The sequence below is a fragment of the Panthera tigris genome, chromosome B4 (assembly GCF_018350195.1).
Source record: "Panthera tigris isolate Pti1 chromosome B4, P.tigris_Pti1_mat1.1, whole genome shotgun sequence".
In the NCBI taxonomy this organism is placed as follows: Eukaryota; Metazoa; Chordata; class Mammalia; order Carnivora; family Felidae; genus Panthera; species Panthera tigris.
The window spans coordinates 81,989,567-82,015,974 of NC_056666.1; the positions used below are offsets into that span (position 1 = coordinate 81,989,567).

General features: G+C 54.1%; 2 protein-coding genes across 2 annotated transcripts; one reads left to right on the plus strand and one right to left on the minus strand.

The window, feature by feature from the left end:
* Positions 1 to 15: 15 nt before the first annotated feature.
* SLC39A5 (solute carrier family 39 member 5) lies at positions 16 to 5,852 on the plus strand. The gene is made up of 11 exons (XM_042992530.1): positions 16 to 403; positions 744 to 1,408; positions 1,921 to 2,104; positions 2,937 to 3,099; positions 3,277 to 3,446; positions 3,690 to 3,830; positions 4,211 to 4,307; positions 4,393 to 4,566; positions 4,682 to 4,762; positions 4,906 to 5,096; positions 5,353 to 5,852. The coding sequence occupies exons 2-11, from the start codon at positions 1,125 to 1,127 to the stop codon at positions 5,494 to 5,496; spliced, it is 1,629 nt and encodes a 542-aa protein (XP_042848464.1). The 5' UTR covers positions 16 to 403; positions 744 to 1,124; the 3' UTR covers positions 5,497 to 5,852.
* A 2,918-nt stretch (positions 5,853 to 8,770) lies between these two features.
* ANKRD52 (ankyrin repeat domain 52) lies at positions 8,771 to 22,996 on the minus strand. Its single transcript, XM_042992529.1, has 28 exons — positions 22,888 to 22,996; positions 22,480 to 22,563; positions 21,922 to 22,000; positions 21,640 to 21,710; positions 20,422 to 20,622; positions 19,528 to 19,615; positions 19,243 to 19,385; positions 18,729 to 18,941; positions 18,405 to 18,483; positions 17,976 to 18,090; positions 17,710 to 17,792; positions 17,486 to 17,603; positions 17,211 to 17,279; positions 16,896 to 17,036; positions 16,739 to 16,819; positions 15,415 to 15,526; positions 15,138 to 15,209; positions 14,658 to 14,859; positions 14,309 to 14,396; positions 14,115 to 14,232; positions 13,288 to 13,507; positions 12,985 to 13,072; positions 12,793 to 12,876; positions 12,539 to 12,684; positions 12,237 to 12,319; positions 11,956 to 12,038; positions 11,682 to 11,773; positions 8,771 to 11,244 (listed from the first exon to the last, which is right to left on the minus strand). The coding sequence occupies exons 1-28, from the start codon at positions 22,912 to 22,914 to the stop codon at positions 10,994 to 10,996; spliced, it is 3,231 nt and encodes a 1,076-aa protein (XP_042848463.1). The 5' UTR covers positions 22,915 to 22,996; the 3' UTR covers positions 8,771 to 10,993.
* Positions 22,997 to 26,408: the final 3,412 nt, after the last annotated feature.

Consider the following 26,408-nt stretch of genomic DNA (forward strand, 5'->3'; position numbering starts at 1 on the left):
CCCCCCACAGCTGGAGCCAAGAAGGCTGTGTCCCCCTTCCTCTGGGCGTCCTTCCAGTCTCCTGCTGTCAGGTAACGCCAAAACCTCGGCCCCCTGGACTAATTGCCCTAATCAGACTGTGCTCCCCTGATCTTAAGCCAGGTCAGACATCTGCAGGGAGCCCAGATATTTCTTTCCTCTTCCCACCAGGGCTTCCCCTTTCTTGATCATCTATTTCCAGAGCTCTGGCTCTTACTCTGCTGGGACAAGGAGTTGCTAAGAACGCTTTCTTCCCCATGCACCTGGGGTTGCCACTTATCTGCCTCTTCGCCTCTTTTCCAGCTAAGGGACACCCAAATCCCACTTTCCCGGGGATTGTGGGGATGGAGGTTGGAGATGGAGGAAGCCCAGTACCAGATATAAGGTGTGGAGGGTGGGGGTGAGAGTATATGCAGGGAAAGGTTAAAATGGTACAACTGGCTTAGTGGGGTGAGTTATTTAGAAGAAAAGGCCAGGCTCAGGGTTTCCTTAGCCATGTGGCTTTTCCAGGGGCAGAGGGTGGCCCCTCCCTACTCAGGGGCCCCAGCCAAGACTGACCTTTGACCCCCACCCCAGAGACCAGTGAACCATTAACTCCTCTCTGATGTGAACCTTCCCACACTGGCCCCTCCCCTCCCTGACCCCGCCCCAAGGCAGGTGGGCTGGGAGGGGGGCGGCGTTTGTCCATCCCAGCCCTCTAACTGACGTGGCCTCCATTCCACCAGGGCACCTGGAGGCTGAGCCCCACTCCCCTCCCTGACTCAGGAACCTCTTAGTGTCCACAATAAGGCCTGACCGGGACCTGAGGTGACGACTCTCACGCTGCCAATGAGGGTGAGGCCCTGTGGATTGAAGGGGGACAGAGAGGTGAGGCAGGGTTGAGGGGTGGAGTTTGGAGGACAGGATGAGAAGTCAGCTCTGGATCAGGTGAGGGAAGCATTCTGGGTCAAGGAAGGTGTTCTAGAAACTGGAAAACAGAAGGCCTGAGCTGGACAGCAGAGCAGAAGCCCAGGCCCTTTCTCCTTGTTCTTCCAGGGCACAGTCCTCAGGATGTTCCAAGGGGAATAGAAGCCAGAACCAGAGCCTCTAACCCATTGCCCCCAATAATGGGGCCCCCAATGAGTCATCTGCTGGCTGGCCTGTGTGTGTGGGTGGCCTTGGGCTTGGCAGGGGGCTCAGCCCCCAACCTGGGCCCTGCTGAGCAGGAGCAGAACCATTACTTGGCCCAGCTGTTTGGCCTGTATGGGGAGAACGGGACACTGACAGCCGGGGGCCTAGCGCGGCTTCTCCACAGCCTGGGGCTAGGCCGAGTTCAGGGACTTCGCCTAGGACACCATGGACCTCCGGTTGGTCGGGCTATACCCCCAGTTGGAGACAATTCCACATACAGGTACTACTAACCCTTCCTTCCCTTACCCCAAAATGCCACATGCCCACCTCTTCTCAGTGCTTGGATCAGTCTCCAGTTGCCGACCTCTAGCTTCCTAAAGTCAGATTTCTGGAATTACAAATGTTTCAAAATCTGACTCCTAGTATTCCTTCAAGGCCCCCTTTGCCTCTACTGCTTTCTAATTCTCTCCTCTTCCAGATCCCCGGACCCTCCAATTCTTTGCTCTTAGTCCCAGTGCTCAATGTCTCCAGGCTGACTCGGCTCCCAATTTATAGCATTTTGGCTGCTCTCCCCCCAGCCCCATTTCTCTTTCCCTCACACCCCTCATTCCTAGACTCTCCTATAAATTGACAATTCTCAGATCCTTCTAGAATTGACATTCCACAATTTCTGGGTCCCAGGAACTCAAGCTAGTGGCTGGTCTTCCCTTTCCCCCTAAGCACCCTAGGAACCTCAAGGGGAGTTTCTTAAAGAACATGAATAAGTCTGGCTTGCTATCCCCTCTGCTCCAGATCACAGGACCCTGAGCTGAGTGTGGATGTCTGGGCTGGGCTGCCTCTGGGTCCCTCAGAGTGGGGTGACCCAGAGGAGCCAAAGGCCCCAGCATCGCCCCGTGGGCCAGCCCCCTCTGGCCTGGACCTCTTTCACAGACTTCTGCTGCTGGACCATTCATTGGCTGACCATCTGAATGAGGATGTGAGTCTGTTGATCTCCAGGGTGGGGGTTGGGGGGAGAAGGACTATGGGATTTAGATGGCCTGAAATTGTTTAAAGAGTAATTTAATACAGTTAATTAAAAAAAAAAAACAAAAACCCAATCCAGATGTGATCTTAGGGTATGTTATTCCAAGAGTGAAATACGCTTCTTCTGGGCTCAGTGCACATGAACCCACACCCAAGTCTCCAAGGACAGGTTTAGGGGCCACACTTGGTGGCAAAGCAGAGAATCCAGAGAAATAGCTGAGGGTAGGATCTGGGGCTGGCTATCTGGAGAGGAAACCTGCAGGGAGTAGATGGCTGTCTTCAGCCAGAAAGGCAGTGAACGTGTTCCATGTACACCAGAGGGCAGCCAAAGCTAACTGTGAAGCAGGCCTGGTGAGGGTGGGCACCCCATCACAGGAAGCACTCAAGCCAAGTCTGGATGAACATGTAACAGGGCTGTTGCGAGGAAGTTGGATGGCATTTCAGATTCTTTCCCTTCTAAGATTCTGCCATGGAGTGCTCTAGTTGTCCAACCAACTCCATCACCAAATCGTTGAAATCATCAGGAGCTTGGGAGGGAGAGAAATGGTGGCAATGTTTACTAGCACCCAACCTGCACTGAATTGAATATTTGCACTGGATTGAATACTCACTAATAATTAACACACACTGATCCTGTGGAACCACCCCAGTCCCTGATGCACCTGCCAGCATAAGCAAAGGGGATCCTGGAGAGACCCAAGAATCCATACAATGGAAGGACAGACATTAAAGACCACAGTTCTCAGCAATGCCCCAATATATGACCTCTAACTCAACTCCCTTAGTGTCTGAATGGCTCCCAGCTGCTGGTCAACTTTGGCCTGAGCCCTGCTGCTCCTCTGACCCCTCGTCAGTTTGCTCTGCTGTGTCCAGCCCTGCTTTATCAGATCGACAGCCGTGTCTGCATCCAGGCCCCAACCCCAACCCCCTCAGGGGATCTTCTGTCTGGTCAGTGGGTGAGAGTGGGTGGCAGGGTGCCTTGAACCCTGGTAGGGAGTTGGCCCCTGGCCAAGCAAGATGGGTTTGTCGGGGTCCTGCCTCCCTTTGCAGTGTATCTCTGCCCTGCATTTCTTCTGAGGCCCTCCTTCCAACCCTAGCCTAACTTCAGTCCCTGATTCTCCCCAGCCTTGGTTCATAGCGCCCTGGCAGTCCTGCTGCTCAGCCTCCCTGCTCCCCTCTCCCTGCTGCTGCTGCGGCTCCTGGGACCTCGTCTATTACGGCCCCTGCTGGGTTTCCTGGGGGCCCTGGCCGTGGGCACTCTTTGTGGGGATGCACTGCTACACCTGCTGCCACATGTACGTGAAGTCCCTTCCTTGCTCCCTGCCCCGTGATGGGCAGCCTCCACGTACCCAAGGTGTTCCCAGTCACAGGACATCCCCTCCTCATTCCTGTCAGATCCCACGCACCACTCCCCAACCTCAGCTTCAGCCCACAGCTGCCTTCTAGCAGCGAGTGAAGGCTTGCCACGTCCCACACAGGAGGGGGATGTTGTCGGGTGCAGGGGCTTCTGGGGTCTGCCCTGACCCCCTCTCTGTCAGGCACAAGGAGGGCAGCATGCTGGACCTAGCGGACAACCAGAGGAGGACCTGGGACCAGGACTGTCGGTACTCGGAGGTCTCTTCCTGCTCTTTGTGCTGGAGAACGTGCTAGGGCTTTTGCGGCACAGAGGGCTCAGGCCAGTGAGTGATACCCTTTTCTCCTCCTCCTGCCAAAACTAGAGTCCTGGCCAAGAACTGGCCACGCAAGCCAGGAGGTGAGGGTGTGGGGTGTGTTCCTGAAGCGCTGTTTTCCTGAGTGTGCAGTCCTGACAACTAACAGAGAGTGGGTAGGGGGCTCCTTAGCATAGACCTGGGACTCCTGGCCAAGCGGCCTCCTCTCCCAAGTTCAAGTCAACAAGAAACAAGGAGTGCCAACCTGGGAAGAGAGCGGAAAAGCCAAAAAATATCTGCAAGTGCCAGAGGTGAACCCAGGTGCTCACTTTCCCAGCTGGTAGCCAGGCCTCTCCTTAGCCCCTGGCTCTGTTGCCTCCTCCACCAGGAGGGATACCCTCCCATTTCAGAGATGCTGCAGGCGAAAAAGAAAGGATTTCAGAGCACCAGCCCTGGACCTGGAGGATGGCAGTGGGATGGCCCTTCAGCCCCTGCAGGCAGCTCCAGGTAACCAGAAGAGAAAATGAAGAGTAGGCTCCCAGCTCCCGGTTCTCACTTGCAGCCACTGGCATTGTTCTTGTCCTTCCTGCAGAGCAAGAAGCTCAGGGCTGCCGTGGGGAGCAGGACAGCCAGCCCCCACCAGCCCCAGCTCCTACTGGGCACCAAGGCCACAGTCACGGGAACCAGGGTGGCAGTGATGCCAATATAACGTGGATGGTCCTCCTGGGAGACGGTCTGCACAACCTCACTGATGGGCTGGCCATAGGTGTGATGGGAGGAGAGGGCTACCAGGAAGTGGGGGAGGGAAGGGAATGCAGGCCCCTGTGCCCCTGGGGAGAGCTTTCTCCCAGGCTGATGACCTCCAATCCTGCCAACCCCAGGTGCTGCCTTCTCCGATGGCTTCTCCAGTGGCCTCAGCACCACCCTAGCAGTCTTCTGCCATGAGCTACCCCATGAACTGGGTAGGAATGGCAGAAGTGGGGTGGGGTGGGCTCTAGAAAGGAGAGGCCTCCAAGGGGTGGAATTTAGGAGGCTGGCAGGTGACAGGGGTGAGGGACGGCCCTGGCTTATTATTCCCTCCCACCCTGTCGTCTCTTCCTCACAGGTGACTTTGCGATGCTGCTCCGAGCAGGGCTGCCCTTTCGGAGGCTGCTGCTGCTGAGTTTGGTGTCTGGAGCCCTGGGACTAGGGGGTGCAGCCCTAGGGGTGGGGCTCAGTTTGGGCCCTGTCCCTCTCACTTCCTGGGTGTTTGGGGTCACTGCTGGGGTCTTCCTCTATGTGGCCCTTGTGGACATGGTGAGAGGTGTGGGGTAGTGCAGGGAAAGCAAGGGAGGCAGGGAGGTGGGTTCAGCGGAGGGGGACGTATGGGTCTTTCTGCCTCCACCACCGGCCACCTGGAAAGGTGCTGGACCCAGGCTGGGTGGAGTCTGAGAAACAAGGGCCTGGAAGAGTTCAGAGGGGTTGCCAGTACTTTCTGACGCCCCCTTCTCATGCTTGACGTGGGGTGGTGCAGAGACAATGCCAGGATCCTGATGCTCTTTTTTTCTTTCAGCTACCAGCCCTGCTTCGGCCTCCCGAGCCCCTCCCTACGCTCCATGTGCTACTGCAGGGGTTGGGGCTGCTGCTGGGGGGCAGCCTCATGCTCACCATAGCCATGCTGGAGGAGCAGCTATGGCCCCTGGTCTCTGATGGCTGATGGGGGCCAGTGGAAAGGCGCCAGGTTGCCCTTCCTTCCCCCCAACCACAGGAATGGAGGCGGGACACAGGGCCAGTAGGAGCAATAGGATTTTAATAAACAGAACCCATCCCAAAGCCATGACTACGACAGTTGTACTTGCACCAAAACAGCATAGAAAACCAGGATGTGGTGGGAGGAGGGCTCAAAGCAGGTCGGGGGAGGACATGAGCAGGGGCCTGGAGGGTGCAAGGTGCATCAATCTGCGCATTGTGCTTTAGCCCAGGGAGGAGGGGTAGGGTGGGGCAAATGCACCGCCAGGTCCCCACATTTTCCTGCTGCCCTCAGCACCCTGGGGATACAGGCATCTGGGCGGATCTGCCCTTTATTGCTGCCCACCAGCATTAAACACCCCTGACCCCAACGCTAGCACCACAGGTGGATCCGGGGCAGGGAAAAGGGCAAGAACGGGAAAATTGCTTAGAGAAAGATTCAACTAGAATCCAGTGAATTGTGCTCAGTTCTCTTTACTTCCTACAACCGAGTACATGGGTCACAGGGTGGAGGGTGCAACAGGACATGAAACATGCCCCTCGGTGCCCCCAACACACCCCTGCACACAGGATGGTGGTGTCTGCAGCATCACAGGTCATGCAGGGCACAGGGAAGGGGAGGTTCACACACACATAGACGCCCACAGCGGGTACCAGACAGAGAACACCCCTGAATATACACAGCTGTACACAGGGAACCCCCAGGTCCCCAACCCAACCCTCTCCCCTGTCTTGCCGTCCCCCAGGCAGGAGGAACTGTATTGCTTTGAGAGAGCCACCCTGGGGGCCGCTCTGCCAGGCACCCTCCCCTCCCCTCCCCTCCCCCCCACCCCCATTTTGGCACATCTGCAAGACACACGGCAGCGAGAGTAGGCACCCTCCCTCCCAGGCTTCTGTGGCTTGGAGTTGAAGAAGGGGGTAGGAGACTTTGTCCTCCATCTTTCCCCTAGCCCTTCCCAAACCCCTAGCGAACCCACTCCAGCCAGAACCCACCCCCACCCCCAAAACACACACATACAAAGCTGAGCTATCCAGGAATACAGGGGAACAAGGAGATTGTCCGGGACAGGAGTGGAGGCAGTCGGGGGAGAAAGGACTGGAAGCAGAGACCCCACCCTGGTGTGGGGGTAAGACTGGCACAACAGCTACTTTAGTGCAATTGGAGAGGGTGCCCAGAGTGAGGGATGGAGATGGGAGGGGAAGGCTCTCCCCTTTTTCCCTGGGGGCAAAGCCAGGCTCCCCAGGGAAAGGGCCTAGCAGGAGTAAGTGAGGGCCAAGGGCAGATGCTCTCGTCACCCGCCACCCTCTGCCCTCCCAAATGCAGTGACAGTGTCCCCCTCACACCTAAGTGGGCAACAGCAGCCTCGGAGTCAGTACCTTCAAGTAATTCATAGAGCAGACCCTCCCCACCCCAGCTTCCTCCCATCTCTGGGATTTGGTCGCTTCTCTAGGGTTGGGTCGGGAGGAGGGAGTCCCCAAGTCAGGCCCTTCCCTCTCCACCTCCCTCTTCCCAGATCACTGGGCTTGGTCCTCAAAGATTCCTTGCCTCCGCCCTTGGCCAACCTGGGTCAAGGCCACGGAGGGCTGGAGCCACCACAATTAGAGGGGAAGGGGCTGCTTTGCTCCTTATCCCTCCTTCTTAAAAGGTAGGGTTCAAACTAGGCGGGATGGGGCCCCATAGTGGTTTGCCCCAGGAGGAGGGCTTCTGGGCTAGGGTCTGTAAGGCTATTTTCCTTTGCGGTGGGAAGGGGAGGTGGGGATGAACACGGGGTGTGGGGAGAGGGGGAGAAACGGTGGAGAGGGAAGGAGGAAGGGGCCTCCCTGCTGGAGCGTAGTCACTGGAGTCATTCAGACGAAGAAACACTCATGTGCACAAGATACAGAGTGTGCCTGTTCCCAGCCCCTCCAGCCAGGCCCCAGCCTCACCTCTCAGGGTCCCTTCCAAGACCCGAGAGGTTTGGGGGATACAGCTGTAGAACCGTTCACTCTGGCCCCACGCCCCCCACCCCACCCCCAGCCCCTTCTCCCCTTCAAAGGTCCAGGGAGTAAGAAGGTGCTCGGGTGGGCAGACAGCGGTGGAAACAGTATTGAGTTTTCCTTTGGTTACATATTGAAGGCAAAGGTGAGCTGGACTTACAGTCAAAACGGATAGGGATGAGGAAGGAAGAGGGGCCATACCGGGGTTGGAGAGGGAGGTAGACCCTCCTCAGCCCCTCCACCCCAAGGAACACATGTCTAAGTGGGGTGGCAGTCCCTCAGTCTCATCTCTCCCACCCCCCACAGCACCAAACAGAAGGAGAAGCCCCCTCCCCCAGGGGCTGCTCCCCACCCCAACCTGGGCTGTACATTCAGTGGTTTTCAGCAGTCCTATGGCTCAGGGGGCCACAGTGGGGGAGGTGGCCCATCAGTCTCAGTTGGACAGTGGCAGTGACCCGGGTTTGTTGGCCCATCCTAGGACCCGCAGTTTGTGCCATTTGTTTTTCTGAAGGATAGTACACAACCCTACCAAAGCCACCGCCCAATCAGAAACATCTCCCCAAAATCAGAAACTAAAAACTGGCTCTTATCTCGCCCTCTGATTCACACACCTGTTTCCCTGTCTCCTATGTAGCCCTCGCTCTGTCTCCTTTGCTGGGACCTGGGGCTGCTCCCAGGGTCCTCACTTAAAATAGGCCTTTTCTCAAAAGTGCTTATTACTTGAAGCAAGTGCTTTAGAGCTGCGGTGGGGAGAGGGGGAGGGGAGAGGGAGGGCAAAGGGAAGGAGGTGTTTCCTCCCCACCCTACCCCCTTAAGATTGGGGGGCATTCTGCCTGTTTTACTTCTCCACACCCGTTTAAGTCAAAGAGGTTTTTAAAAAAAAATCTTAACATTAAAATAAATATGCAGTCGCCATGAGAATGGTTAAAACGCTTCAAAAAACACTAGGGGCTGGGGAGCCCAGGGTGGGGTGTGGGATTTCCTTTGGCATAAGGAGAGGAGGCTGCTCATCCTCCACACCTCCTCACAGCCACATGAGGAAGGCAGAGGACTCCCCACAACCTGCCCCAGCACTGCTGACCGTGTGCTGAAGGGGCAGCAGGGGGACAGGCAGCCACCAGAAATCTCATCTAGCAAAACAATGGGGCTCCTGACAAATACTCAGAATCTTCCTGTCATCGCCAAACATTGATAAAGGAGAACACGACTGATACCCCAAGAGTCTTCTCTGGAGAATCCATCTCTCTGCTCCCCCTGCCCCCCCCCCCCCCCCACCCAGTCACCTAATTCCCAGCACCAAAATGAGAGGGAGGGGGTGGAATGGGAAGATTTCAGGAGAGACAGTTAAAGTTAGGGGCAAGCTTTGCAGAACCAGCGGGGGCGGGGGGGGGGGGGGGGCTGCAGCCCTTAAGAGAGGTCACATTGATTGTCGTATAGGGGAGGGCAGGGTATGAAGGGAGGTGGGCAAGAGGGGCATCGCAAGGCCCTTTGGCTTTGAAAACAAAAATAAAAACTAAAAGCTGCACAATCCTTCTTACCAATAATGGTCATTTGGAAGCTTTGAAATGGTTTAGGAACTGAGGGTTAGGGGAAGCAAGACACAGAGGGGATAAAAAGAGACCATGACCAAAAAAAGCCAAAAAACAAACAAACAAAAAAAACAAAAAGGACTTGGACAAACACCCCAGGCTTCAGGGAACCAGCATGAGGTATGGTTAAGGGTATCTGTTAGCGAGGCAGGGGTCCCTGGGATACCCCCTCCCCCCTCAGCCCACCCTTGGCAAGGGTGGCAAGACTTGCAGGAAAAACAACTGAAAAGTGGGTGAGGTTGTGAACAAAGCAAGCATGAGGGGGCGTAGGAGGGGAGGAGACTGAGGAATCCCCCGGAGGAGACCCTGTACTGTGTAAACAAAGCCTGTCCAGTTCTCAGGGGACAATACTGATGGCAGCCAAACTGGGCAAGGATGCACTGTGGGGGTGGAGGGGGCATGACCTCTATTCAAGTTCTGTGTCTTGGCCCCTGGCTGAGGTATTGAGTGTGAGGAAGGGAACACTGGGCTATGGGAACGGGTCCAACTGTCCAGGAGGCTTAGCTGGGAGATGGATGGACAGGGCGTTTGAAGGGACCAGGGCCAAATTCAATGCTACATTTAGAGAGAAAACTGCCCCCTCCTCACTCTGGCCCAGTTTGGCTTTTGGGGTGCGACTTTTAGGAATCTTCTCAGTGCAGCCCCTAGCTCAATCCCATGTCTCCCTGCTGCTGGGAGGGCAGGGACCAAGCCTCAGTGTGTATTCGTCACTCCCTAGATCAGAGCTTCATCCTCACACCAGAGGGGAAGCCTGGGTCCCGAGTAGCCACGGTCCCTAGTCTGCCCTGCCCCTCCCACCATCTTTGGCTTCAGATCAGGAGTGACTGGGGGCGGTGGGTACTCTTGGACATAACGGAAGGTGGGGGTACAGAGGAACTATGGGTTTGGGGGGCACAGGAGGAAGAATATTGTCCTTCCCTCCCCACACATGCAAACACATGCCTGAAACACACAGGACATTCTAGGGCTGTGGTTTTGAAATGGGCAGGAAATTAATTTGTTTCTTCCCCTAAAGGATAAAATGCTTACTTAAAAATTCATGACAAGCCTCAAAGTTAAGGGAGAGGGGAGCCAGGGAGGGAATGGCCACAGGCTCTGCCCTCCCAAAAGAAGTTAAAAGAAAGAAGCAAGGTTAAAGTGCGTGGTTAGGGGACCAGGCCAGGAGTGGAAGGGAATCAGGGAGAAGCAGGCTGTGGGGGCAGAACCAGCCCTTGATTTGCATATGAGGAGCCAGGGGAGAGTGCAGGATTGGGGCCCAGGTACAGTAGTTGCTGCTTCAAGTGTTTTGCATTTGAACTTTTAGGGGTGATGGGGTACAGAAGTGGGGGAAAAGCTCCAGGCCCCAGTGCTAAATACCCTCCCCCCTCATCCACTAGCTGCCCCTGAAGGGGGAGGGGGACACCCCCAGAGTGCTCACACAGTACCAGAAATTAAGGCTTCTCACTGCTGCGGGGATGGAGGGGCCAGCCGAGCAGGGAGGCAGTGATGGGTATGGAAGAAGAGGAGGGATCTGCCTGGCAGTAGGGGCAGGGGCGGGGGGACACAAAGAGGAGAAACAGAGGAAAGGGTGGGGGGAGTTGGCAGCAGAAAGGGGGAACTGAGAGATGGGGTAAAAGAGAGGGTAGCCAGGCATTTAGCAATCATTTGGGGACACTTGGCAGAAGGGGTTGCCCTGGGGGTGCCAAGGGCCTGGGGTGCTCCCTGTTGGTCCCAGACCCTTGCCAGGCCAGGATGGTGTGGCAAAGGGGTGAGCAGCTGCTCCCCAGTGCATTTTTCCCCCCTCTGTCCCCCCCCACCCAGTCGTGTTCTCCTTTAAAGTGCCCTAAATGTATAGACTTTTTCTAAATAAATAGAATAAGATATCAAGCCACCGGCAGGGGGAGGGACACTGATGGGGGGCTACTCCGAATAGCAGCCGTCTAACCCAATGGCGCCGTGCCGCTCCTGACTGTAGGGGCAGGAGGCCCCATGGGGCAGGGCGCCGCAGCCACCCACCGTCTTGGCTGCTGCGATGCCGCAGTTCTTGAGCAGGCTGAAGCTGAAAGGACTGACGGCGTCCTTGGGTGGGAAAGGCTTCATGGTGGAGAGGATCAAGGCCAGGCAGTCTGCCACATCTTTGTTGGGGGCGCAGGCCAGCGCTGGGGTGTGACCTGTAGGGCGGAGGGGGAAAATTGAGGCACAGGGTCCTGTACCCCCGGGGCCCCATCCACCCTCTGCCAGGCCCTGAGCTCTCATCTGTGGAGGGTAGCCAAGGTGGGCAAGAGCCCAGCACAATCAGAATTCAAGGGCTATGAGGGCCCAGGGGCACCGACAGGCAGACTGTCAAAGTGTGGGGTAAAGGGTGGAGTGCGGGGGACAGAAGTCTGGGAGGCTGAGGTGTGTGGAAGGTCTTCCTGAGGACCCTGCTGGCTCCCCCTAGTTCCGTCAGATTCCCCTCAGAAATGCTAGCGTATTGGTATTGGGTCCCTGCTCTGAAGAGTTCCCCTGGGAAAAAAACCCAGTTTATAGCAAAGTTAAGAAGTCACCTCCTGAAGAATGTCCCTGACCCCAAACCCAGGAGAGGCGGGGGGCTCTGGACCCCACCCACCTTCTTCATCCACAGCCAGCACTGTGGCCCCACGACTTAGCAGGGCCTGCACCACAGAAGCTAGACCATTCCGGGCAGCAATGTGGAGTGGCCTTGGAAGAAAGGAAAAAAAGAACAAGAAATCAGTGAGATCCAAGCTGCCTTTTCACATCCAGCCAGAGTAGCAAGACTGCTGAACAGATACTGTGAGCTCTAGAGAGCCCCCAGAATGCATGTGGCTCTTTCTTACCCATCTGCCTCCCCTAGCCAGGCTCCCCCTTCCCCGGGAACTCACATTTGCAGCGCACTGTTGGTAGCATTGATAAGGCCAAGGTCTTGGGTTTCTGCCAGGATCATGAGGGCACATTTCTCATGGCCCTGAGGAAGAAGAACAGAGATGGAGTGGAGGCAGACAGGCTATAGAGCAGGAGTTGGGAAGGGTTCAGGGGACAAAAAGCTATACAGGCTGGACAATCCTGATTGCCACTCCAGTCCTCTCTCCAACTGGGCAGACCCACCCCCCTCATCAAGCCCACCCCCTTACGTGGCCCTCACCACCACCAATCCAGGCCACACCTTGCTACAAGCCAAGTGGAGGGCAGTGTTCTTGTTCTCATCCAGCACAGTAAGGTCTGCCTTCCCTCGATACAGCAGAAATTCTGCAAGAGAAAGGGGGCAAAGGAGTGATGCCTTCCCTCCAGAGCAGCAGCCCTCATGGCTCCCGGCCCTCCCATCTGCATATACTTTGCATCCCATCTGCAGAGGAGGGAAATAACCAAATACATGACTCCTGTTTCCTGAGCCCCACAGGCAGGGCTGCCCCATCTTGCAGAAACCCAAGGGGGAGCTCCTCCCTTCCACACGTGGCCCCTACACACCCACAGCAGCGGTCTGGCCGTTCTCGGCCGCCGTCATGAGCGCAGTGCGGCCAGTGTGGTCAGTGGCGTTCACCTCGGCTTGATGCTGCAGTAGCATCCGGAGCCCAGATACATTGTCCGCGAAGGCAGCGGCGTGAAGAGGGGTCCTGCAGTGTGGGGGTCAGGGCAGAATGAGAACAGAGGGCTCATTCGCCTGAGCAGAAAAAGGAGGCCAGAGGTGACCGGGGCTTCTCCCTAAGCCTTGTACCACTCACCGTCCTTTGGCATCTCGGCTGTTCACAATCTTGGCACCCAGAGCTCCCAGCAGCATCTCTGTGGTGCTGTCCTGGTTATTAATTCTGGGGGGGAAAGGAAAGGTCAACAGGAAGGACAAGAAAAATGGAATGCCTGTCCTAAGCCCAGGTCACAGAACCTCAAGTGGGGCTGAAGCACAGGAAGGGACTTACACTGCACAGTGCAAAGGAGTGAAGGGGTTTCCCTCCAGGTATGAAAACGGGCTGTGTTCAAGTAACAACTCCAGACAATCTTCATGTCCTGAGCAGGAGAAAGGGAGAGCCGTGGGGGTGGAGAGAGATGACAACAAGGTTCCCAACATCTGTCCTGTGCCATCTCTGGACACTCCATTCCACTTCCAGATCAAGATTAACCCACGTCCCTCCCTCAATCCATGGGTCTGTGGTCTCTGTTCTGGTCTGTCCTCCCCCATATCGCACCCCCGTTCTTATGCTGCCAGGGCCCCAGGCCCGCACCAGTGTAGGAGGCCCAGTGCATGGGCGAGTATCCACTGTAGTCCACGCCAGCATCCAGTGGGTCTGTGGAAAGGGCGGCCTGCAACAGCGTCCGCAGCACTGCAGTGTGGCCGCAGGCTGAGGCCAGATGGATGGGGGTGCGGCCCTTGAAGTCTCGGCACAGCACAAATGCGTCGTGGTCCAGCAGGGCAGCCAGGCAGTCCTCACAGCCAGTCACTGCCTGTGGATGACATGATGGTGTGAGGGAGGGTGAAGGGCCACTCCCTTTCAAACAGCCAGTCACTGGAGCTGGCCCAGGCATAAGAACCACTTCCAGGGCTCCAATCGTTATTTTCACAGCAACCACTCTAAATGTTAGGACTCCTTCCTTCCTCCATTCTCTCTATGCCAACAGACAACCAGAATGGCAAGAGTGAATTCAGGCACTCTGGAGTAGTGGGGGGACAAATTGCAAGGTAATTGCAATTGACTAAGGGATCAAAGAGTCCCCTGGGATGAAGAGGAGACGGCTTTGGGACAGGTGATCACGGAGAAGGACTGGGACAGTGGCATCATTATCCAGTGGGTCAGGACCAGAGTCTGGGTATCCTGGAGCAGAGTGTGAGTAGTGAGCATGTGGCTGTATGGGATTACAAAGCAAGGGAATCAGAAAGATCAGCTACACATGTCAGGTACTCATCCTGGAGCAAACGTAGTAAGACCCAATAAGACCCTGGGCACAAAATCCTGGCCCACCTGCTAGGCAATTTGCTGTCCTACTTCTGATGGGTCCTGTGCTCCCATGTCCAGGCCTGTCTGTGAGCAGCCCCACCCAGGAGGTCACTCACCCCACGGTGGAGGGCGGTGCGGCCCCGGAGGTCAGCAGCATCAGCTGTGGATCCTTTCTCTAGCAGCAGATGGACACAATCCACGTGGCCATTCATGATGGCCAGCATCAGTGGGGTTCTACAGAGGGGGCGGGAGACAGATGAGGGCCAGCAGGGACAGGAAAACCCGCATCCTACCCCTGGCCCACACTCACTGTCCATAGGCATCCATGACATCAGTGATGTCGGCGCGTTCCCCACTGTCGATCAGCAAGTGCAGGGAGTCAGTGTGGCCAGAGGCAGCTAAGAGAAAAGGCCTGTGTCAGGGCATGGTCAAGGGGAAGGAGGCAGCCAGGTCAAGCATTAAGGACTCCAGGGTGGAGATCATGGAAGGACCTGGGGCAGGCTGAAGTCTTGGGGGATAGGAAGCCACGAATCAGGACTTGAAGTTCTCCTCACCCTGCTTCACTCCCAACCCCAATCCCATTCGGGAGGGATCTGGGACCAGTCTCCAAGGCCTGGTGTGGCAAGGGGAGGTACCAGCAGCCTAAAGGGGGTACTAACCAGCAGCGTGCAGGGGTGTCCACTTGCGTTTGCGCTCCTTGATGAGAGCAGAGGCGCCATGGGCCGTAAGCACCTCCACACACTCAGTAGAGCCTCGCTCAGTGGCCAGGAAGAGCGCGGTCCGGCCCTTGTGGTCCCTTACATCCAGATTCACCAGCGTCTCAGCCAGTGTCTTCAGGGCTTCACAGTGACCGTTGTAGGCCTGGAGGGGAGCAGGCAACCAATGGAAACAGCTTGGGACACTGCCCTCACTCTGCTCTTGGGCCCCCTGGGGGAAACTCCAGGCAGCAGTCCTCCCCATGAGCTCCCTGGGTCCCTCAGACTCTTCACCTACACTACACCCAACCCTGGGCACTGCCTGCCTGCCACGTCCCCCCAAGAAAGCAGAAGCCAGGACAGATTCACAAAGGCTTGCACCTGTGTGTGGACCAAAGGGCAGGCAGGGACAAGGAAGGCAAGAGGAAAAGACCTGGGACTCACAGCTAAGTGCAAAGGGCTAACTGGAATGGTGCTCTCCACATCCTCCAGGCAGTTAAAGGACATTTCTAAGAGCTGCAACGGACAGAAGAGTAGGCGCTGAGGTTCTCAAACTCCCAAAATGTTATCCCCTGTCCCCTACCCACAGTAATGCCCTACACCCCTGGACCTAGAGACCATATCTGAGTCAACCACCCCTCGGTTTCAGAATTCACAGACACAAAGGTGACTATGAGCCCTGCCCCTGCTTCCTCTCCTCCAGGCCAGATCCCACACGTACCAGTTCGAGGTTCTGTCTGTTGCCGTAGGCGGCTGCATAGTGCACAGCTGTGTAGCCCTGCCTGTCCCGCAGGGAGGGGTCTGCACCGTTATCCAGTAAGAACTCCAGACAGCTGGGGGGCAGGGGTAGACTGTGAGGCAGGGACAGGCCCAGCTGGTGAGGGCCCAGGTGCGGGCAAAGCAGAGGAGAGGTGCAAGGGAGCTCCTCCAGGCCTAGCTGGCCAACACCCATCCGCTGCTCTAGGAAGGCTAACTCCTGCCCGTTCGACCCTTCCACTTGAGACCCACCACTTCCTTCACATCAGCTCTGAACTACTCTGGCTCCAATGCCTTTCTTTATCCTTGGAACGCTCTCCTAGAGAACCTAGAGCATAATTATGTTATCAACCTGCCAATCGACACTTCCCCCTACCTCCAGACATGCTGACCCCTTGCCTTGAATGCCTTCTCCTTCCAGCCCATCTGAAGAAGAAGTCCTACTCATTCAAACTCAGTCCCAGCATCCTCTCCTCTGTGAGGCCTTCCCTAACCTTCCCAGTGAGGTGCCTCTTCCTCTGTACTCCCTTGGTACCCTTCTCATAACGTAGTACGACTAGCAGTAATAATAATCTAGTATTTAGCACTTACTATGTGTCAAGCACTATTCTAAGCACTTCATGTGTATGAAATCATTTAATCCTCATAATGACCCCACAAGACAGCTACTACTCTTATTCCTTATGATGGTTAAGGAAACAGAGGCACAGAGAGGTTAAGTTGTCAAAGCTTGGATTTTCTTGGATTGTAAATATCCTTTTTAAAAAAAAAATGTTTTATTTCACAACACTTTTAGATTTATAGACAAACTGTGAACATAGGACACAGTCCCCATTTACTCTGCATCATTTTCTCTATCATTAACATTCTACATTAAAAAGCGTAAATGCCCTTTCATTTATTTTTCCCAACAGATCATTAGCTTTCAAAGGCAGAAATTTGGGGTAATTTGTCTTTTATCCTTAGCATCTAGCACAGTACTTGGTACCTAATAAGTAAATCCTCACTTAAATCTTGTGGAATAAATAAAAGGCTTTGTGCATTAAGTTTTTCTGATTGTCTCAAGAAGACCATCCGTTCCCTGAGGGAAGGAACTGTGTCTCATACTTTTGTTTTCACCCACAATGCTTAGTCCAGGATTAAGCTCAGATCGCTCCCAACACACTGCTGGCTGGCCAACAGCAAGCAGCAGAAATGAGGTGGCAGGACGGGGAGTGGATGGGAGAATCACGGGACCAGAGCTGGCACTGCTGGGAAAGTACATCCCAGGGGTCTTCTCGGCTACTCACAAGAAGGCCTCCTTCCTGCGGGACTCCTTCAGTGGCTCGTCCTCTTCAGCATCGTGGCTGGACGATGAGTGGGGTTCCGCTCTGGAGGACAGAGAGTGAAGTCAGGGGAGGCTCACGGAGGTGAACAGGGCTGAGAAGGCCAAAGTGAGAGTCTCACCTCCTGTAGGTGTCAGAGGCGGCAGCGTAGTGGAGGGGAGAACAGCCTTTACAGTCAGCCTCGTTGACACCCGCCCCAGCAGTCACCAGTGTGACTGCACACTGGTAGCTGCCATTGGCGGCTGCATAGTGCAGTGGGGTCCTGAGGAAAAAAGAATGAATAAAAGAATCAAGGGCAGACCCAAATGCAACCACACGAGCAGCCTAAAGCTGCTCTGCAATACTCTCCTCACTTAGTCTCCAAGTTGCTACCACTCCCTCCACCATTTATCTCTTTTAGGACACTCCCCGTGCCTACTGCTGCATATTGACACACCTTCCAAATTTGTCTCTCCTCCTCAAGTCAGCTCCACTGCTCAACAGCAAATTAAGACATTCAACATTCCTAAAAGGAAGGAGGATGAGGGTTAAGAGAACGAGAGCCTCAAAGAGGAGCCACAGGCACAGGGAGGGGCTAAGGAAGGATGGCACTGGACAGCCCTTTCTGCTGTGATTGCTCTCACTGTGACAGGCAGAGAGACCTGGGCAGCAGAGAAGAGTCCAGACCCTTGCCCAGATCTCTTCTCAGCACCTGGAAGTGAGAGAACGTACCCTCCAGAAGCAGCAGCATGAAGACAGGTGCGGCCAAGGTTGTCAGGCGTATTGATGTCAAACCCAGCTGAAAGCACATGCTCGTTGCTGAGTGAAGATACAATGCTGTACAGCTGACCTGCAGGGCCAGAACAGCACAGATCCCATCTGAGCGCACTGAACAGAGTGGGAAAAGGCCTCTACTCACCCACCCGTACCCAACCCCCCAACCAGTCAGCACATACCTGAGGAAAGAAGCTTACGACAACAGTCAGAGAATCCAAAGAGAACAGCTAAATGCAGAGGGAACATGTCGTGAATGCCGCGCCTGGAGAGAAGTTGAGGGACTCAGTCCTTAAGTCAAGGAGGGACCAGTTACAGACTTCTTTTCTGTGGCCCCCCCACCAGCCTAGGAGACAGTGAGGTTCCACAAGCTTCCCTTTGGCAAGCTTCTTTGTGCCTCCACGTTTGATGTGAGCAGACACTACAGATCTAAGGGGCCCTGACTCACCGGGCGGTATCCGCGCCATTGGTCATGAGGGTGCTGATGAGTAGTTCGTGTCCGTAGCGAGCAGCCACGTGCAGTGGCGTGTTCCCAAATTTGTCAGCACAATCAATCTCGCTGCCTGTGAGGGGATGCACACACACAAACTCAGGCAGACCTGAGGCTCCAGACCACTCATACCAGTCAGCTACCACACAAGTGCTCGTTATGTGCCACATCCCAAGCTAAGCATTCCACATGTGTTATCTTGTCTGTAAGCCTCAGGGGATGGGGCATGCAGACCTGGGCCATTTCTACAGGTGCCTTGCTCAGAGCTCTCGGTGCCGATCCTGACTGGAAGATATGGGAGGTAGACTAAGGAAAGAAAAGGGTTTCTAGGGATGAGTTCTCCGGGGGAGGGAGAAGAAGGGAGCACAAAGTCTCCCAAGTCCATACCATTCTGGATGAGGATCTGGGAGCGGGTGAAACGACCATGGATGGCAGCCATGTGCAGAGGACTTTTCCCTTCCTTGCTCTGTGAAAACATGGCAATTTTTTTTTCAGTGCAAAGCACAGGGAATACCCTATTCCCCCCTTTGAAAGGACACATCTCTGAGGACGGAGTGGTCATATGGACATCTGCTCAGCCCACACTCTCCTGGGTCCCTGACAAGGTCTGATCAACCCAGGAGGCAAGTGGACAATTCCCCAGACTTATGCAGAGGGGAAGATATGGTCAGGACCTCCAGAGCTAGGTTGCAGCCTCATCCCTTCAGGCACCTGGTAGTTGACATCAGCCCCGTTATTGACCAACAGCTCCAAGCAGAGAGCGCCATTGGTAGAGACTGCAGCCACATGCAGCGGCGTGAAGCCCTTGTCATTTGGCTGGTTGACATTGGCTCCTGCATTCACCAGCTCAATAGCCACAGCATCCTGGCCCAGGTAGCAGGCGATGTGCAAAGCTGTGTTTCCAAAAGCATTGGGCTCATCAATCTGGATTTTCAGGGGTACAAGTAAAGGGATAGGGAGGTATCAGTTTAAACAAAGTGGAAGCTGGCATAGATAACCTAGAAAATCCCAGAATCCCAACAACTGCCTGAGATACCTTGGGTTCCTGACTCGATAGACTGAGGGCACTATTACTTACGGTAAGCATTATTCACCATATCTCACTATATCCTGCCCACCTCCCAAAACCACTCCAACAATCCCAGCACCCTCATGTCTCCATACACAGACTCTGACCTCCAACTCCATGCCCTTAGTGCCCAGCCCCAGTGCTCAGCACCCTGACCTCAGCCCCCATCCGGAGCAGGTACTTCACCACTTCAATTTGGCCACTGGCAGCAGCTGTGTGGAGAAGCCCATAGCCCTTGCGGTCCTTGCAGCTGAGGTCCGCTCCCCGTGCCACCAGCAGTTTCAGGACCTCCAAATGCCCTAGGAAGAGAGAAGAAGCTCTCAAGGGGGTGGAGGGTGAACTAAGACCCTGGGTGTCTCTCTCCAAAGGCTGCAATCCCCATCCCTGCCTTGGGAAATCCTAAATGTCAAATTCCTACTCTTCCCATGAACCCTTTCTCACCTAGAAAAGCTGCCCAGTGCAGAGGCTGCCGCTCCTTTTTATCACAAACATTCAGGCTGGCTCCCTTGTTCAGGAGCAGGTTCACCGTCTGTATCAGGATATGAAACACACCTGTTCATGCTTTCAGTGTACCTAAGGGCAGGTACCTAAGCCAGGTTCATGCTTTCAATGTACCTAAGGGCAGAAGCCTCAGCTCCTGAAAAGGCTGAGGCACCCAAATGTCTTTGTTCTTGAACAGAACAATCTGGAGAACTAGAGGGAACAGAGAAAGCAGAGACTAAGAAGGAGATCCCAGAGAGATTTGGAAGTCTGAGGGAAACTCAAGGGAGTGTTTTCATTTGATTTGGTGGTTCTTCTTTTTTTTTTAATGTGTATTTATTTAGTTTGAGAGTGAGAAAAAGAGAGAGAGCGCACATGCACAAGCAGGGGAGGGACAGAGAGAGAATCCCAAGCAGGCTCCATGCTGTCAGTGCAGAGCCCAAGGTGGCCAGAGCCCATAGTCACAAGCCGTAAGAAGATCATGACCTGAGCTGAAATCAAGGGCTGAACGCTTAACCAACTGAGCCACTTGGGCACCCCATGAGCTGGTGGTTCTTAAATTCTTTTGAATAATCTTCAAAAACATTTTGAAAGACATGGACACTCGCTTCAGAAAAAGGCATGTATGCAAACATTTTCCATGCGACTTCAGAGTTTATCACCCTCTTGAAGACCAAGTCAAGAATTTCAATCTAACCCGACCATTCGTTTGGTGCTTGAGCCCAAGTGTTTATATAGTCATCCAGGCTGCTTTTCCTCAGACCTGATGACCCAGAAGCAGAGGAAGATGAGTGGGAAGGGAAGCAAAGACAAAGGGAAGGCACTAGACCAGGCACAGATTAGAGCGGTCCTCACCTCTAGATGCCCACTATGCACTGCATGATGCAGGGCACTGCGCCCGCTCCTGTCAGCCACATTGAGGCTGCTCAACAGGGGTGCCAGAGCCTCAGCACACTTCGTGGCCCGGTTGGCGGCAGCCACATGCAATGGTGTCTGCCACAGCTTGTCCCGGGCATTCACATCTGCTGAATGTGCCAGCAGCAATCCCAGCACCTTCTGTTAAGGAGCAGGGGATAAGAAAGAGAATACAGGGGGAGCAGGAGGTAAAACAATAGTGGAGGGAAGAATAGGTCAGCCTGGCACATGTGGCCCCATCCCCCCAGCACAGTGTCTTCTCATTTTTCCAACATATGTAGCCTCTCAATACCTACTTCCCATCTTCTGGATCTTTCTAGAACTTAAAATTTTCCCTACCTTGCTGAGAAAAAAATGCCCCTTCCTTTTCCTCAAGTCACCTGGTATCACTCCCCAACTCAGACCCTGATCAACCATATAGCTACTACCAAGCAAATCCACATAAGTAGAGGATGCCAATCCTTCACTATTTCTAGGAAAAATACACACTCCTGCCTTAATGCCCGAATACCCTCCTTCAGTCCTTCCATAGGCACCAAAATCATTTCCGTTACCTCAGTAAGTGAACAGATACTGGTTCCTCTCCAAAACCCAGGCTAAAATGTCCCTCCTAATCACAACACACCCTATTCCTGTTGGCCTTAGTCCCTCCCCCTGGTGGATGGAGCCAGGGAAGTGACCATCAAACCAAGAGGGAGGTCTCCTTTTCCTCCTGCTCTTCAAGGTTGATGGACCCAATTGATGAGGCAAGTTTGACCCCTGTGCTGTCAACTTTGATGCTGCTTGAGAGGCAGGAAGGCAACACATCACTACCCCCAATCCCTCCATCACAAGGTAAGAAATCTCAGTGCCCAGAGGGGGATCAGACTCCAAGGTGGCCCCCCAGGGAAGGATGAGTCACTCAGGCCTGGCAGCAGGGCCCCCTGCAGTCTGCCAGCCCAGTGTTAAGCTCTCCCCTGACGTCACATCAGCTGGCAACATTCAGCCCCCCCTTACCAGCCAGTTCTAGGGGTAGGAGGGAGGGGCCAAGGTCTAGTATCCTGACCTAGGGGTAGATCAGCTTGTAGGGCAGAGAGATGAGGCTCTCCAATCCTTAACTTCCACCTTTAACCAACTCATCCTCTTTTGGAAGGGTGAAAGGACATAGGATGCCGATACCTCATTTCGGGAAGCAGCAGCACGATGAAGAGGGGTCAGCCACAGTGTGTCCTTAGCATTGACATTAGCACCTATGGGGATATAATTTTCTCTTTTGGTGGGAGGTTGAGAGCAAGTGGGGAAGGAAGCCAGTAATCAGGCCAGGGGATATGGATGGAGATGAAGCCTCTCCCAGACCAAACACCAGAGAACAATTCTTAGATACAAAAAAAAAAAAAAAAAAAAGGCTCTTTCCTCAGGTCCCCTCCCTATGTGCCACACCTTCCAGCTCCCCACTTTCACCTGACATCAGTAGCAACTGGAGGATGGGGACATCCCCTACGTAGGCAGCAGCATGCAATGGGGTCCGCCTCTCTTGGTCCTGGGAAGGCAGAAAAGAGCAGTGGCTGTGACGCTGAACTATCACAGACCCCAGCCCCGGTCTTAGAGCTCCAGGCCTTTCCCCACCTCTTCCCATAGGTTCGACAGCCTCCTAAATCCCAATCCTAAGTTAAAACAAGAACCTAGGGAGGGCAGAGTCAGAGTCAGAGAGTCAGGAGTCAAGGGGTCAGGGCCAGGGGGCTGTGAGCAGTCTCCTTCTTCCAGGAGGGGTGGGGGCGCTGCAAACACTGATGGTTCAGGAGAGAACACCTTTTCTGGGCATCTTTAGCTTCACTGGTCTATGCTTCAAGCCTGACCTGTTCTCCATCTCCAAATGTAGAGCAGGCGCCCATCCCAGGGTAGAAAGTGCTGCGGCCTCATCCTAGCCAAGGAGCCACGGAGCCGCCCCACTGTTTGGGAGGGGTCCAGAACACCAGGGCCCAGATTACTGGCTCATCATTCTCCCTGATCCCAACTCACCAGTACATTGATGTTCTCCTTCTGCGAGAGGAGGGAACGCACTTCCTCCACATCTCGGCTAAAGATGGCCTGGACCAGGGGCGGCTGCAGGGAGAACCAGCGTTCAAAGAGCGGGCCGGAGCGGAACTAGGAGTGGGGGGCTGGGGTGGGGGGACACCTGGTTTGATGAGGGGCGTCGCTGTAGGGGCTCCGCTCGGGGGTCCTGGCTGCAGGGGACTCCCGCGGTGTGTTGGCCAGTCGCCAGGCCCCCAAGGACACCGGCTTGGATGAGGGGAGCACGGCGTGGGGCGGGGCGGGAGCCGCGGGAGCCCCGGGCTCGGGCCCAGCCTAGGCCGCACATCCCCGGGCTCGCGTGGCGGCTGCGCCGGGCTCAGGAAGGAGGAAGCGGGCAAGGACAGGAGGGCTGACCTGGTCCGTGATGCTGAGGATCCCCATGGCCCGGCCCGGGCTCCGTCCGCATCGAGCTCCCGGCGGCGGCGGCGGCGGCTCCACCGGGGACACGGGGCGGCCCAGGCGGCGGCTGCGGCGGCGGCTGCGGGGAGAGCGCGGCCCCGCCTACCGGGGGGCGGGCGAGCGGGAGCCCGCAGCGCTCCCTGGCGGCCGTCCTGAGCCGGGCCGCGGGGCTCTTGCCGCGCAGACGGCTCTCGGCCTGGCGCCCTCCGCCCCGCCCTGGCTCCGGGAACGGCCCCGGCACCCCCGACTTCGCGCTTTGGTTCTCTGGCTCCCCAAGCCGCCGTGGTGTGCTCTCTGCTCCAGTCTGGAGGCCCAGGAGTTTTTCTCACAAGACCCTACCGGCAACCCGAGCCTTGGCCCTGCGGTGCCTCCCACCACAATGCCTCCGCCGGAGCTAACTCCTCCCGTCAGCGATTACATGCCCCCGAACCGCCCCCCCCCCCATAGACTTGGGGAAACAGGGGCGTGGAGATCTGGGTATTATATATGGCAATAGCCCCAGAGAGAAGAAAGACTCGTATCTCTACTGGCAGTGACATGAGTTGGGGAGAGAGGAAGTAGCAAAAGTGCTCAAACTGCCGAGAGAAATCTCAAAACGGACTCTCCAGCTGCAGAAAATCCCCCACAAAGAAGCTGGGACAGCCGGCAGCTGAAGAAGGCCTCCAAAGCCAACAGAAGAAGCACTTTTCGAATTCCCAATTACTCGATTGCCAGGTTAAGGTGGTAGGCCGGCTACACTTTAAAAGGCTCTACGGCTTCTCCCCAGAAAAGGGTGGGGGTGCTTCCCTTCCTGTATTGGAGAGGCCAGAGAACAGCCAATCAGGCAAGATCTGGATGGAGGTCCTCCCAACCCAGAAAAGGAAAAGAGGAAAGAAAAGTGATGTTGAAAAATTGGTGCCACTTAGAAAAGGTGATCCAGGGTCTTGTTCAGAGCTCAGCAACTCAATATGTTCTAAGAGGGAATACATTTAGGAAGAAGTGTAGCAAGCTGGCCCCCTGTCAAGACAGAGATATAAAAACCCTCCTTTGCTCTCTAACAGTCTATGCCCTTCATTGCCTTTGGTGTCTTGATTCCCAACAGAAAGATACACAAGACATTGATACCAGTGCTTTTTCCTGGAAAGAGAAACTGGGGAACAGGGAATGAGGAATGAGGGGGAAAACTACCTATTACTATACACCTTTAATAATTTAACTTTTTAGGGATGCCTGAGTGTCTCAGTCAGTTGAGCCTCAGACTTTAGCCGAGGTCATGATCTTACGGTTAGTGAGTTTGAGCCCCACATGAGTTCCAGCCCCCTATAGGGCTCTGTGCTGACAGCTCCAGCCTGGAGCCTGCTTCAGATTTTGTGTCTCCCTCTCTCTCTGTTCCTCCCCTGCTCACATTCTCTCTCTCTCAATAAATAAAGATTTTTTTAAAAATTTTTAATAAAAATAAAATAGGGGTGCCTGGGTGGCTCAGTTGCTTGAGCGTCCGACTTCGGCTCAGGTCATGATCTCACAGCTTGTGAGTTTGAACCCCATGTCGGGCTCTATGCTGACAGCTCAGAGCCTGGAGCCTGCTTCGGATTCTGTGTCTCCCTCTCTCTCTGCCCCTAACCCACTTGCATTCTGTCTCTGTCTCTGTCTCTGTCTGTCTCTGTCAAAAATAAACATTAAAAAAAATTTTTTTAATAAAATAAACTTTTTAATTATTTATTTATTTTGAGAGAGAGAGAGAGCACGAGCAAGGGAGGGGCAGAGAGAGAGGGACAGAGAGAATCCCAAGCAGCTTCTGCGCTGTCAGCATAGAGCCTGACGCAGGGCTCAAACTCATGAGCCCTGGGATCATAACCTGAGCCGAAATCAAGAGTTGGACACTTAACTGAGCCATCCAGGTGCCCCTATGCCCCTAATTTTTTTAACTTTTATCATATTGAAAATAAAATTTACAATATTACTTAAAACTTAACCTCTTCCAGGAAGTATTCCCCAGTTAACAGGTTCTTTCTCTTTTGTTGGGCTTCCTTAACATTTACGTATTTAATTTACACTGTAGAAGTCAGGTTTAAACTGCACATCTTTGTTGCTCATTTCACCTTTTACCTTTGACATACAAGTGTCCAACATTTCAGAATAGATTTTAAACTCCTTCTTAGCCAAAGCCAACACAGGGCTGTATATTGCTTTGGGTTTGTTTGTTTTTCTATGAAAAAAGATTTGGAGCTCTCTAAAGGCAAGGGTATACATTATTCTTTGTAGCTCTAACAGAGCAGGAACAGGCACTTAACATTTTTTTAAGTTTATTTATTTATTTTGAGAGAGAGAGAGAGTGAGCAGGGAAGTTGCAGAGAGCGAGGGAGAGAGAATCCCAAGCAGACCCTCTGCACTGTCAGCACAGAGCCCTATGCAGGGCTTGATCCCACAGACTGTGAGATCATGACCTGAGCTGAAATCAAGAGTCAGATGCTTAACTGACTGAGCCACCCAGGCACTCCTAGGCACTTGACCTTTGATGAGGAGGAGAAAGATGAGGCTGAAGCAATAGAAACTGAAAGTAGCTGGAGATGGGATGGGTATGTGTGTTGGGACATATTGACTTGACTATTAGACCCTTCCAGGAAGGGCTAAGCTAGGATATGACCCAGAGGATGGGGAGGAGGGGACTATGTGGCCTCTATTGCCTGAAATAGCTCTTGGTAACCTGAGGAATTGGAGTCAGGGGTTGAGCTGGGGTCACGTGCCTGGTTCTGGCGCGCGAGTAGAGGTGAACAAGGGAGGTTGCCAGCCGGGTTCTCTGAGCAGCTGGAAGGAGGAGGAAGGGCTACAAGAGTTATTTTTAATATTATTCAGAGCAGAGAAAGAGGATTTCCCAGTAGGGAAAAAAAGGGATATGATGTAGGTAACACAGATACGTCCAAATTTCAGGGAGATACAAAAAATCTGGGAGGAGGCCGGAAGTGGTAGCAAAGCCCTTCTATGAAGACAGTCCTGTGATCCAACTACTGAATTCACATTTGGGTAACTCTACGCAGATACCTGCCTGTTTTTAAGCCTCAGTTTTCATTCTTTTAACAAATGCTGATTGAGGACTCAACCATTGTTGAATACATAGTACAGCCCCATACTAACTGGTTTGGAAGTAAAACATAGAGGTGTCTATTTTTGTGAAACTTAGAAGAACATACATATACATATGAAACAACTAGAGAATATAGGATACACGTTATTTTACATGGCATTATGTGTTTGGAGTAATGTTCAGGGATGGGTTCAGTCAAAAGAGGGTCTTCTTAGAGGAGGTGTGTTTTGAGTTAGTACTTGAAGGAAGTTATCAATGTAGAATGACAGGGAAATGGCAGGAAATTGGTTGTTCAAGTACAAAGAATGAACTAGGAAAAGTTTAAATGGCAGTAATTAGCTAATCTAATTAGTAGGGGGACAATAAGCAAATTGACTTGGCAGGCCTATTGTACCTTGGGGATTCTGTGGCAGTT